General features: G+C 54.6%; 1 protein-coding gene across 4 annotated transcripts in view; it reads right to left on the bottom strand.

Moving 5' to 3' along the window:
- Positions 1 to 13,724, bottom strand: part of gxylt1b (glucoside xylosyltransferase 1b) — a 104,881-nt gene extending 91,157 nt beyond the window's left edge. The window contains exon 1 of one of the 4 annotated variants that reach the window (XM_078568447.1): positions 13,441 to 13,724. In XM_078568447.1, the coding sequence (XP_078424573.1) occupies positions 13,441 to 13,607 (167 nt within the window). In that variant the 5' untranslated portion in view covers positions 13,608 to 13,724. The remainder of the gene's footprint in view (positions 1 to 13,440) is intronic. The other 3 variants (XM_078568448.1, XM_078568446.1, XM_078568449.1) reach the window with 3 other exon arrangements.
- Between the last annotated feature and the right edge of the window lie 449 nt (positions 13,725 to 14,173).

Below are 14,173 nucleotides of genomic sequence, written 5' to 3'. Positions count from 1 at the left end.
TTACCCGCAGCATCATGGAGGGGCGGGCAGGCGGTGTCATTATCCTCAGCACCATGGAGGGGGGGGACAGGTGGTGTATTTACCACCAGCATCATGGTGGGGGGGGGGGGGGGGGGGGGGGCACAGATGGTGTGTTTATCTTCAGCACCATGGAGAGTGTGGAGAACAGGCAGTGTATTTTCCCCCCAGCATCATGGAGAGTGAGGGGATCAGGCAGTGTATTTACCCTCAGATTCAGGGAGAGTGTGGGGAACAGGCAGAGTATTTACCCCCAGCATCATGGAGGGTGGGACAGGAGGTGTATTTACCACAAGCATCGTGGAGGGGGGAGCAGGCCGTGTATTTACCCTCAGCATCATGGAGAGTGTGGGGAACAAGCGGTGTATTGGAGGAGGGGGACAGGCGGTGTATTTACCCGCAGCACCTTGCAGGGGGGTCAGGTGGTGTATTTACCTCCAGCATCATGGAGAGTCTGGGGAACAAGCTGTTTATTTACCCGCAGCATCATGGGAGTGTTTGGGGAACAGGCGGTGTATTTACCTTTAGCATCAGGAAGGGGGGGGACAGGCGTTGTATGTACCCCCAGCATCATGGAGTGGGGGGACAGGCGGTGTGTTTATCCTCAGCACCATGGAGGGGGATACAGGTGGTGCATTTACATGGAGAGTGTGCGTAAAAGCCAGTGTATTTACCCCCAGCATCATGGAGAGTGTGGGGAACAGGAAGTGTCTTTATCCTCAGCATCATGGAGGGGGACACAGGTGGTGCATTTACCCTCAGCACCACGGAGAGTGTGGTGAACAGGCGGTGTATTTACCCTCAGCATCATGGAGGGGGGTGACAGGCGGTGCATTTACCCTCAGCACCATGGAGAGTGTGGTGAACAGGTGGTGTATTTACCCTCGGCAGCATGGAGGGGAGGACAGTCGGTGTATTTACACACAGCATCATGGAATGGGGAACGGGCAGAGTATTTACCCTCAGCACCATGGAGAGTGTGAGTATCAGGCAGTGTATTTACCCGCAGCACCATGGAGTGTATCGGGTACAGGCGGTGTATTTACCCCCAGCTTCATGGAGGGGGGAGAAAGGGGGTGTATTAACCCTCAGCACCATGGAGGGGGGTGGACAGGTGGTGTATTTACCCCCAGCATCATGGTGGGGGAGAACAGGTGGTGTGTTTCTCTTCAGCACCATGGAGAGTGTGGGGAACAGGCGGTGTATTTACCCCCAGCACCATGCAGAGTGTGGGGAACAGGCGGTGTATTTATCCCCAGCATAATGGAGAGTGTGGGAAACAAGCGGTGTGTTAACTCTCAGCATCGTGGACAGGGGGACAGGTGGTGTATTTACCACCAGCATCATGGTGGGGGAGCAAAGGTGGTCTTTTTAACTTCAGCACCATGGAGAGTGTAGGGAACAGGCGGTGTATTTACACCCAGCATCATGGAGAGTGTGGGGAACAGGCGGTGTATTCAACCTCATCATCATGGAGGGGGGGCAGGCGGTGTATTTACCCTCGGCAACATGGAGGGGGGAACAGGCAGTGTATTTACCCTCAGCAGCATGGAGGGGAGGACAGTCGGTGTACTTACCCACATCATCATGGAATGGGGAACGGGTGGAGTATTTACCCTCAGCACCATGGAGAGTGTTAGTATCAGGCGGTGCATTTACCCTCAGCATCAGGGAGGGGGTGACAGGCGGTCTATTTATCCAAAAGCATCATGGAGGCGGGGGGGGACAGGCGGTGTATTTACCATCAGCACCATGGAGGTGGGGGACAGGTGGTGTATTTACCCCCAGCATCATGGAGGTGGGTGACAGGCGGTGTATTTACCCTCAGCAGCATGGAGGGGGGGGGGGTGACATGCGGTGTATTTACCCCCAGCATCATGGAGGGGGGTACAGTCAGTGTATTTACCCTCAGCACCACGGATAGTGTGGGGAACAAGCGGTGCATTTACCCTCAGCATCATAGAAGGGGGGGGGGGGGGGGGACTGGCGGTGTATTTACACTCAGCAGCGTGGAGGCGGCGGGGGGGACATGCAGTGTATTTACCCCCAGCATCATGGAGGGGGGGAAAAGGCAGTGTATTTATCCCCGAATCATGGAGGGAGGGACACGTGTATTTACCCCCAGCATCATGGAGAGTGTGGGGAACAGGCGGTGTATTTACCCCCAGCATCATGGAGAGCGTGGGGAACAGGCGGTGTATTTACCCCCAGCATCATGGAGAGTGTGGGGAACAGGCGGTGTATTTAACCTCATCATCATGGAGTGGGGGGACAGGCGATGTATTTACCCTCGGCAACATGGAGGGGGGAACAGGCTGTGTATTTACCCACAGCATCATGGAATGCGGAACGGGCGGTGTATTTACCCTCAGCACCATGGAGTGTATCGGGTACAGGCGGCGTATTTACCCCCAGCATTATGGAGGGGTGGACAGGCGGTGTATTTACCCCCAGCATCATGGTGGGGGGGCACAAGTGGTGTGTTTATCTTCAGCAGCATGCTGAGTGTGGGGAACATGTGGTGTATTTACCCCCAGCACCATGGAGAGTGTGGGGAACAGGCGGTGTATTTACCCCCAGAATAATGGAGCGTGTGGGAAACAGGCGGTGTATTTACCGTCAGCATCATGGAGGAGGGGACAGGCGGTGTATTTAACCACAGAATCATGGGGGCGGGGAACAGGCGGTGTATTTAATCTCTGCATCATGGGTGGGGGGACAGACGGTGTATTTACCCTCAGCATCATAGAGTGGGGGGGGACAGGCGGTGTATTTACACTCAGCATCGTGGAGGCGGGGGGGGAGACATGCAGTGTATTTACCCCCAGCATCATGGAGGGGGGAAAAGGCGGTGTATTTATCCCCAGCATCATGGAGGGAGGGACAGGTGGTGTATTTACCCCTAGCATCATGGAGAGTGTGGGGAACAGGCGGTGTATTTACCCCCAGCATCATGGAAAGCATGGGGAACAGGCGGTGTATTTACCCCCAGCATCATAGAGAGTGTGGGTAACAGGCGGTGTATTTAACCTCATCATCATGGAGGGGGGCGGGGGACAGGCGGTGTATTTACCCTCGGCAACATGGAGGGGGGAACAGGCAGTGTATTTACCCTCAGCATCATGGAGGGAGACACAGGCGGTGTATTTACCTCCAGCATCATGGAGGGTGACACAGGCGGTGTATTTACCACAAGCATCATGGAGTGGGGGGGACAGGTGGTGTAATTACACTTAGCATCATGGAGCGGGGAGCAGGCGATGTATTTACCCTCAGCATCATGGAGGGATAGACAGGCGGTGTATTTAGCTACAGCATCATGGAGAGTGTGGGGAACACGCGGTGTATTTACCCTCAGCATCATGGATGGGGGCACAGGCGGTGTAATTACCCTCAGCATCATGGACAGTGTGGGGAACAGGCGATGTATTTACCCACAGCATCATGGAGTGTGTGGGGAACAGGTGGTTTATTTACCCCCAGCATCATGGAGGGTGGGACAGGCGGTGTATTTACCACAAGCATCATGGAGGGGAGGGGGACAGGCGGTGTATTTACCACAAGCATCATGGAGGGGGGAGTAGGCCGTGTATTTACCCTCAGCAGCATGGAGGGGGAGCGACAGGCGGTGTATTTACCCCCAGCATCATGGACGGGGGGTACAGGCCGTGTATTTACCCTCAACACCACGGATAGTGTGGGGAACAAGTGATGCATTTACCCTCAGCATCATAGAGGGGGGCTGGAGACAGGCGGTGTATTTAAACTCCGCATCATGGAGGGAGGTACAGGCGATGTATTTACCCACAGCACCACGGAGAGTGTGGGGAACAGGCGGTGTATTTACCCTCAGCATCATGCGGGGGTGGGGGGGACAGGCGTTGTATTTACCCTCAGCAGCATGGAGGGGGGGGACAGGCGGTGTATTTACCCACAGCATCATGGAGGGGGGTACAGGTGGTGTATTTACCCTCAACACGACGGATAGTGTGGGGAACAAACGGTGCATTTACCCTCAGCATCATGGAGGGGGGTACAGGTGGTGTATTTACCCTCAACACGACGGATAGTGTGGGGAACAAACGGTGCATTTACCCTCAGCATCAGAGGGGGGGGGGTGGAGACAGGCGGTGTATTTACACTCAGCATGGATGAGTCGGGGGGGGAGGGGGGGACATGCACTGTATTTACCCCCAGCATTATGGAGGTGGGGGGAAACAGGCGGTGTATTTATCCCCAGCATCATGGAGAGTGTGGGGAACAGGAAGTGTATTTACCCCCAGTATCATTGAGAGTTTGGGGAACAGGCGGTGTATTTACCCCCAGCATCATGGAGAGTGTGGGGCACAGGTAGTGTATTTACCCTCAGCACCATGGAGGTGGGGGACAGGTGGTGTATCTACCCCAGCATCATGGAGCTGGGAACAGGCGGTGTATTTACCCCCAGCATCATGGAGAGTGTGAGGAACAGGCAGTGTATTTACCCTCAGCATCATGGAGAATGTGGAGAACAGGCAGAGTATTTACCCCCAGCATCATGGAGGGTGGCACAGGCGGTGTATTTACCACAAGCATCATGGAGTAGGGAGGACAGGCGGTGTAATTACCCTAAGTATCATGGAGGGGGGAGCAGGCAGGGTATTTACCCTCACCACCATGGAGGGATAGACAGGCGGTGTATTTAGCTACAGCATCATAGAGAGTGTGGGGAACAGGCGGTGTATTTACCCCCAGCATCATGGAGCGGCGGACAGGCAGTGTATTTAGCCTCAGCACCAATTGGGGGGGGGGGGGGGGGAACAGGTGGTGTACTTACCCCCTGCATCATGCTGGGGGGGCACAGGGTGTGTGTTTATCTTCAGCACCATGGGGAGTGTGGGGAACAGGTGGTATATTTACCCCCAGCACCATGGAGAGTGTGGGGAACAGGCGGTGCATTTACCCACAGCAAAATGGAGAGAGTGGGAAACAGGTGGTGTATTTATCCTCAGCATCATGGAGAGTATGGGGAACAGGCGGTGTACTAACCCTCAGCATCATGGAGAGTGTGGGGAACAGGCGGTGTATTTACCCTCAGCATCATGGAGTGGGGTACTGGTGGTGTATTTACAGTCAGCACCATGGAGAGTGTGGGAAACAGGAAGTGTATTTACCCCAAGCATCATGGAGAGTTTGGGGAACAGGCGGCGTATTTACACCCAGCATCATGGAGAGTGTGGGGAACAGGCTGTGTATTTATCCCCAGCAACATGGAAAGGAGGGAGAGAGGGTGTATTTACCCCCAGCATCAGGGAGGGGGGGACATGCGGTGTATTTACCCTCAGCACCATGGAGGTGGGGGACAGGTGGTGTATTTACCCCCAGCATCATGGAGCTGGGAATAGGCGGTGTATTTACCCCCAGCATCATGGAGAGTGTGAGGAACAGGCAGTGTATTTACCCTCAGCGTCATGGAGAGTGTGGAGAACAGGCAGAGTATTTACCCCCAGCATCATGGAGGGTGGCACAGGCGGTGTATTTACCACAAGCATCATGGAGTAGGGGGGACAGGCGGTGTAATTACCCTAAGTATCATGGAGGGGGGAGCAGGCGGTGTATTTACCCTCACCACCATGGAGGGATAGACAGGCGGAGTATTTAGCTACAGCATCATAGAGAGTGTGGGGAACAGGCGGTGTATTTACCCCCAGCATCATGGAGCGGCGGACAGGCAGTGTATTTAGCCTCAGCACCAATTGGGGGGGGGGTGACAGGTGGTGTATTTACCCCCTGCATCATGCTGGGGGGGCACAGGGGGTGTGTTTATCTTCAGCACCATGGAGAGTGTGGGGAAAAGGTGGTATATTTACCCCCAGCACCATGGAGAGTGTGGGGAACAGGCTGTGCATTTACCCACAGCAAAATGGAGAGAGTGGGAAACAGGTGGTGTATTTATCCTCAGCATCATGGAGGGTGGGACAGGCGGTGTATTCACCATCAGCATCATGGTGGGGGGGGAACAGGCGGTGTGTTTAAGCTCTGAATCATGAGGGGGGGGGGCAGTCAGGCGGTGTAGTTACCCTCAGCATCATGGACGGGGGTACAGGCGGCATAATTACCCTCAGCATCATGGAGAGTGTGGGGAACAGGCGGTGCATTTACCCCCAGCATCATGGAGCTGGGAACAGGCGGTGTATTTACCCCCAGCATCATGGAGAGTGTGGGGAACAGGCGGTTTATTTACCCTCAGCATCAGGGAGGGGGGGGGGGACAGACGGTGTATTTACCCTCAGCATCATGGAGGGAGAGACAGGTGGTCTATTTACCCTCAGCATCATGGAGAGTGTGGGGAACAGGCGGTGTATTACCCTCAGCATCATGGAGGGGGGTACTGGTGGTGTATTTACAGTCAGCACCATGGAGAGTGTGGGAAACAGGAAGTGTATTTACCCCCAGCATCATTGAGAGTTTGGGGAACAGGCGGCGTATTTACACCCAGCATCATGGAGAATGTGGGGAACAGGCAGTGTATTTACCCCCAGCATCATGGAGAGTCTGGGGAACAGGCCGTGTATTTACCCTCAGCATCATGGACCGGGGCACAGGCGGCGTAATTACCCTCAGCATCATGGACAGTGTGTGGAACAGGCGGTGTATTTACCCCCAGCATCATGGAGAGTGTGGGGTACAGGTGGTGTATTTACCCCCAGCATCATGGAGAGTGTGGGGAACAGGCTGTGTATTTACCCCTATCAACATGGAAAGGAGGGAGAGAGGGTGTATTTACCCCCAGCATCAGGGAGGGGAGGGGACAGGCGGTGTATTTACCCTCAGCACCATGGAGGTGGGGGACAGGTGGTGTATTTACCCCCAGCATCATGGAGGGTGGCACAGGTGGTGTATTTACCACAAGCATCATGGAGTAGGGGGGACAGGCGGTGTAATTACCCTAAGTATCATGGAGGGGGAGCAGGTGGTGTATTTACCCTCACCACCATGGAGGGATAGACAGGCGGTGTATTTAGCTACAGCATCATAGAGAGTGTGGGGAACAGGCGGTGTATTTACCCCCAGCATCATGGAGCAGCGGACAGGCAGTGTATTTAGCCTCATCACCATTGGGGGGGGCGTGGACAGGTGGTGTATTTACTGCCTGCATCATGGTGGGGGGCACAGGTGGTGTGTTTATCTTCAGCACCATGGAGAGTGTGGGGAACAGGCGGTGTATTTACCCTCAGCACTATGGAGGTGGGGGACAGGTGGTGTATTTACCCCCAGCATCATGGAGGTTAGGAACAGGCGGTGTATTTACCCCCAACATCATGGAGAGTGTGGGGAACAGGCTGTGTATTTACCCCTAGCAACATGGAAAGGAGGGAGAGAGGGTGTATTTACCCTCAGCATCATGGACAGGGACACAGGCGATGTATTTACCCTCAGCACCATGGAGGTGGGGGACAGGTGGTGTATTTACCTCCAGCATCATGGAGCTGGGAACAGGCGGAGTATTTACCCCCAGCATCATGGAGAGTGTGAGGAACAGGCAGTGTATTTACCCTCAGCATCATGGAGTGTGTGGAGAACAGGCAGAGTATTTACCCCCAGCATCATGGAGGGTGGCACAGGCGGTGTATTTACCACAAGCATCATGGAGTAGGGGGGACAGGCGGTATAATTACCCTAAGTATCATGAAGGGGGGAGCAGGCAGTATATTTACCCTCACCACCATGGAGGGATAGACAGGTGGTGTATTTAGCTACAGCATCATAGAGAGTGTGGGGAACAGGCGGTGTATTTACCCCCAGCATCATGGAACGGCGGACAGGCAGTGTATTTAGCCTCAGCACCATTGGCGGTCGGGGACAGGTGGTGTATTTACCTCCTGCATCATGGTGGGGGGGCACAGGTAGTGTGTTTATCTTCAGCACCATGGAGAGTGTGGGGAACAGGTGGTGTATTTACACCCAGCATCATGGAGGGGGGTACAGGTGGCGTAATTACCCTAAGCATCATGGAGAGAGTGGGGAACAGGCGGTGTATTTACCCCCAGCATCATGGAGAGTGTCGGGAACAGGTGGTGTATTTACCCCCAGCATCATGGAGGGTTGGAGAGGGGGTGTGTTTACCCCCAGCATCATGGAGGTGGGAACAGGCGGTGTATTTGCCCCCAGCATCATGGAGACTGTGGGGAACAGGCAGTGTATTTACCCTCAGCAGCATGGAGAGTGTGGGGAACAGGCAGAGTATTTACCCCCAGCATCATGGAGGGTGGGACAGGCGGTGTATTTACCACAAGCATCATGGAGTGGGGGGGACAGGCGGTGTATTTACCCTCAGCATCAGGGAGGGGGGGACAGGCGGTGTATTTACCCTCAGCACTATGGAGGTGGGGGACAGGTGGTGTATTTACCCCCAGCATCATGGAGGTGGGAACAGGCAGTGTATTTGCCCCCAGCATCATGGAGACTGTGGGGAACAGGCAGTGTATTTACCCTCAGCAGCATGGAGAGTGTGGGGAACAGGCAGAGTATTTACCCCAAGCATCATGGAGGGTGGGACAGGCGGTGTATTTACCACAAGCATCATGGAGGGGGGGGGGGGGAAAGGCGGTGTATTTACCCTCAGCATCATGGAGGGGGGAGTAGGCCGTGTATTTACCCTCAGCAGCATGGAGGGGGGGCGACAGGCGGTGTATTTACCCCCAGCATCATGGAGGTGGGGTACAGGCGGTGTATTTACACTCAACACCACGGATAGTGTGGGGAACAAGTGGTGCATTTACCCTCAGCATCATAGGGGGGGGGGGGGATGAAGACAAGCGGTGTATTTAAACTCTGCATCATGGAGGGAGGTACAGGCGGTGTATTTACCCTCAGCATCATGCGGGAGGGGGAAAGGTGGTGTATTTACCCTCAGCAGCATGGAGTGGGGGGGGGGACAGTCCGTGTATTTACCCTCAGTATCATGGAGAGTATCGGTAACAGGCGGTGTATTTACCCCCAGCATCATGGAGGGTGTGGGGAAGAGGCAGAGTATTTACCCACAGCAACATGGAGGGTGGGACAGGTGGTGTATTTACCACAAGCATCATGGAGGGGGGGACAGGCGGTGTATTTACCCGCAGCACCATGGAGGAGGTGACAGGTGGTGTATTGACCCCCAGCATCATGGAGTGGGGGACAGGCAGTGTATTTACACCCAGCATCATGGAGAGTGTGGGGGAAAAGGGGGTGTATTTACCCTCAGCATCATGGAGAGTGTGGGAAACAGGCAGTGAATTTACCCACAGCATCCTGGAGAGAGTGGGGAACAGGCAGTGTATTTACCCCCAGCATCACGGAGGGGGGAACAGGCTATGTGTTTAGCGCCAGCATCAAGGAGAGTGTGGAAAACAAGCAGTGTATTTACCCTCAACATCATGGAGAGTGTGGGGAACAGGCGGTCAATTTACCCTCAGCATCATGAAGAGTATGGGGTACAGGCGGTGTATTTACTCTCAGCATCATGGAGGGCGGGACAGGCGGTGTATTTACCCTCAGCATCATGGAGGCAGGTACAGGCGGTGTATTCACCCTCAGCACCACGGAGAGTGGGGGGAACAAGCGGTGTATTTACCCCCAGCATCATGGAGAGTGTGGGGAGCAAGCGGTGTATTTACCCCCAGCATCATGGAGACTGTGGGGAACAGGCGGTGTATTTACCCTCAGCATCATGGACAGTTTGGGGAACAGGTGGTGTATTTACCCTCAGCATCATGGAGGGGCGCAACAGGCAGTGTATTTACCCTCAGCATCATGGGGGGAGGGACAGGCGGTGTATTTCCCTGAGCATCATGGTGGGGGGGGACAGGCGGTGTATTTACCCTCAGCATCATGGAGGAGGGGACAGTCGGTGTATTTACCCTCAGTATCATGGAGAGTATCGGTAACGGGCGGTATACTTACCCCCATCATCATGGAGGGTGTGGGGAACAGGCAGAGTATTTACCCTCAGCATCATGGTGGGGGGGACAGGCGGTGTATTTACCCTCAGCATCATGGAGGAGGGGACAGTCCGTGTATTTACCCTCAGTATCATGGAGAGTATCGGTAACAGGCGGTGTATTTACCCCCAGCATCATGGAGGGTGTGGGGAAGAGGCAGAGTATTTACCCACAGCAACATGGAGGGTGGGACAGGTGGTGTATTTACCACAAGCATCATGGAGGGGGGGACAGGCGGTGTATTTACCCGCAGCACCATGGAGGAGGTGACAGGTGGTGTATTGACCCCCAGCATCATGGAGTGGGGGACAGGCAGTGTATTTACACCCAGCATCATGGAGAGTGTGGGGGAAAAGGGGGTGTATTTACCCTCAGCATCATGGAGAGTGTGGGAAACAGGCAGTGAATTTACCCACAGCATCCTGGAGAGAGTGGGGAACAGGCAGTGTATTTACCCCCAGCATCACGGAGGGGGGAACAGGCTATGTGTTTAGCGCCAGCATCAAGGAGAGTGTGGAAAACAAGCAGTGTATTTACCCTCAACATCATGGAGAGTGTGGGGAACAGGCGGTCAATTTACCCTCAGCATCATGAAGAGTATGGGGTACAGGCGGTGTATTTACTCTCAGCATCATGGAGGGCGGGACAGGCGGTGTATTTACCCTCAGCCTCATGGAGGCAGGTACAGGCGGTGTATTCACCCTCAGCACCACGGAGAGTGGGGGGAACAAGCGGTGTATTTACCCCCAGCATCATGGAGACTGTGGGGAACAGGCGGTGTATTTACCCTCAGCATCATGGACAGTTTGGGGAACAGGTGGTGTATTTACCCTCAGCATCATGGAGGGGCGCAACAGGCAGTGTATTTACCCTCAGCATCATGGGGGGAGGGACAGGCGGTGTATTTCCCCTGAGCATCATGGTGGGGGGGGACAGGCGGTGTATTTACCCTCAGCATCATGGAGGAGGGGACAGTCGGTGTATTTACCCTCAGTATCATGGAGAGTATCGGTAACGGGCGGTATACTTACCCCCATCATCATGGAGGGTGTGGGGAACAGGCAGAGTATTTACACCCAGCAACATGGAGGATGGGACAGGTGGTGTATTTACCACAAGCATCATGGAGGGGGGGGACAGTCAGTGTATTTACCCGTAGCACCATGGAGGGGAGTACAGACGGTGTATTTACCCTCAGCACCATGGAGCGTATCAGGAACAGACGGTGTATTTACTCCCAGCATCATGGAGAGTGTGGGGAACAGGCGGTGTATTTACCCCGAGCATCATGAAGGGTGGGAGAGGGGGTGTATTTACCCCCAGCATCATGGAGGGGGGGACAGGCAGTGTATTTACCCTCAGCACTATGGAGGTGGGGGACAGGTGGTGTATTTACCCCCAGCATCATGGAGGTGGGAACAGGTGGTGTATTTACCTCCAGCATCATTGAGTGGGGGAGATGTGTTGTGTTGATCCTCAGCACCATGGTGAGTGTGGGGAAAAGGTGGGGTATTTACCCCCAACATCATGGAGGTGGGAACAGGCGGTGTATTTACCCCCAGTATCATGGATAGTGTGGGGAACAGGCGGTGTATTTACCCTCAGCATCATGGAGGGTTGAACAGGCAGTGCATTTACCCTCAGCATCATGGAGGGGAAGACAGATGGTGTATTTACACTCAGCATTATGGAGTAGGGTACAGGCAGTGTACTTAGCCTTTGCACCATGGAGAGTGTGGGGAATAGGCGGTGTATTTACTCTCAGCATCATGGTGGTGGGTCATGGCGGTGTATTTACCCTCAGCACCACGGAGAGTGTGGGGAACAGGCGGTGTATTTACCCTCAGCATCATGGAGGGGGGGACAGGCGGTGTATTTACCCTCAGCATCATGGAGGAGGGGGACAGGCGGTTTATTTACCCTCAGCATCATGGAGGGGGGAAGGACAGGCAGTGTATTTACCCTCAGCATCATGGAGGGGGGGGGAACAGGCGGTGTATTTATCCCCAGCATCATGGAATGGGATACAGGCAGTGTATTGACCCTCAGCATCATGGAGAGTGTGGGGAAGAGGCAGTGTATTTACCCTCAGCATCATGGAGAGGAGGCCAGGCGGTGTATTTACCGTCAGCACCATGAAGGGGAGGACAGGCGGTGTACTTACCCTCAGCATCAGGGAGGGGGGGGACAGGCAGTGTATTTACACGCAGCATCATTGAGAGTGTGGGGAACAGTCAATGTATTTACCCCCAGCATCATGGAGAGTGTTGGGAATAGGCAGTGTATTTACCCTCAGCATCATGGAGAGTGTGGGGAACATGCCGTGTATTTACCTTCAGCATCATGGAGGGGGGTACAGGCGGTGTATTTACACTCAGCATCATTGAGAGTGTGGGGAACAGTCAGTGTATTTACCCCCAGCATCATGGAGGGGACGACAGGCGGTGTATTTACCCTCAGCACCATGGAGGGGGCGAACAGGTGATGTATTTACACGCAGCATCATAGAAGGGGGTACAGGCGGTGTATTTACCCTCAGCATCATGGAGAGAATGGGAACAGGTGGTGTATTTACCCCCAGCATCATGGAGTGGGGGGGGGGGACAGACGGTATGTTTATCCTCAGCATCATGGTGAGTGTGGGGAACAGGCGGTGTATTTAACCCCAGCATCATGGAGAGTGTGGGGAACCGGCAGTGTATTTACCCTCAGCATCATGGAGGGAGGGACAGGCAGTGTATTTACCCTCAGCATCATAGAGGGGGGTACAGGCGGTGTATTTACCCTCAGCACCACGGAGAGTCTGGGGAACAGGCGGTGTTTTTACTCTCTGCATCATGGAGGGGGGGTGGGACAGGCGGTATATTTACCCTCAGCAATATGGAGAGTGTGGGGAACAGGCAGTGTATTTACCCTCAGCTCTGGTGTGAGAGTGGAACAGGCAGTGTATTTACCCTCAGCTCTGGTGTGAGAGTGGAACAGGCAGTGTATTTACCCTCAGCTCTGGTGTGTGAGGCGAACAGGCGGTGTATTTACCCTCAGCTCTGGTGTGTGAGGCGAACAGGCGGTGTATTTACCCTCAGCTCTGGTGTGTGAGGCGAACAGGCAGTGTATTTACCCTCAGCTCTGGTGTGTGAGGCGAACAGGCGGTGTATTTACCCTCAGCTCTGGTGTGTGAGGCGAACAGGCGGTGTATTTACCCTCAGCTCTGGTGTGTGAGGCGAACAGGCGGTGTATTTACCCTCAGCTCTGGTGTGTGAGGCGAACAGGCGGTGTATTTACCCTCAGCTCTGGTGTGTGCCGGGAGGTGCGCTAACCCGCCGAGCCAGTAGGAGACGCTCCTGCGACGGGTCACTGGGAATCCCTATTTTAACGAAGCGCCCATCCTAAAGCAGCTGCGCCGATGCCAGGGCGTGTCCTGACGAGCGAGGCCTCCCACCACCCTCCCACCCCGCTGTACCTTTTCAGCGGCTCGGGCCGCGCCGCAGACGACAGGCCCACTTCCCGTCCTCGAGCTCTCGGCCCTGGAATTCCTTCCTCCGCCTTGGCGATCTCGTTGAAGACATAAAGGATGAAGAGGAAGGCCAAGACCGAGCACAGCAGCACCGCCCGCAGGTAGCGCCGCATCGCCACCCTCAGTCCCTCGTGGCTCTGCCGTGGGCGAGGGCACGCGCGCTGGCGGTTATTTAAATTAAAAATCCCCTCCCCTCCCCCCCCCCCCTTTTAAAAGTCTCTCGAGCTGTTTTTTAAAACTTTATGGAACAGTTAAGCAATGGTTCCACCCACTTCCCATTCACTGGATCTTCACATTGTCAATCATGTGACGCAATCGGATAGCTCCAATAGGAACATCCTGGGCCTGGGCCAGTGGACGCTTATTGGCTGCTCGGCACCGCCACTGCTCCGATGCCTTGTGCTGGAAGAGAGAGGCTTGAGGTTCCTTCCCGGGCATCCCATCGGCCGATGGAGAACTTTTGAAGTGTTGTCACTGCTGCGTTGTCGGGTTGTCCAACTAGGACATGGCCTTTAAGATAAAAGCAAAACACGGCGGATGCTGGAAATCTGGAATAAAAACAGGAAATGCTGGAAAAGCTCAGCAGGTCTGGCAGCGTCTGTGGAGAGAGAAACAAGAGTTAACGTCTCCAGCCGGCATGACCCTTCTTCAGAGCTGTGGTCATCGCATATGGTCAATG

Source organism: Cetorhinus maximus, chromosome 22 (assembly GCF_964194155.1).
Source record: "Cetorhinus maximus chromosome 22, sCetMax3.hap1.1, whole genome shotgun sequence".
Taxonomy (NCBI): domain Eukaryota; kingdom Metazoa; phylum Chordata; class Chondrichthyes; order Lamniformes; family Cetorhinidae; genus Cetorhinus; species Cetorhinus maximus.
The sequence above is the reverse complement of the archived record's forward strand: the minus strand, read 5'-3'. Positions and strand labels throughout refer to the sequence as shown.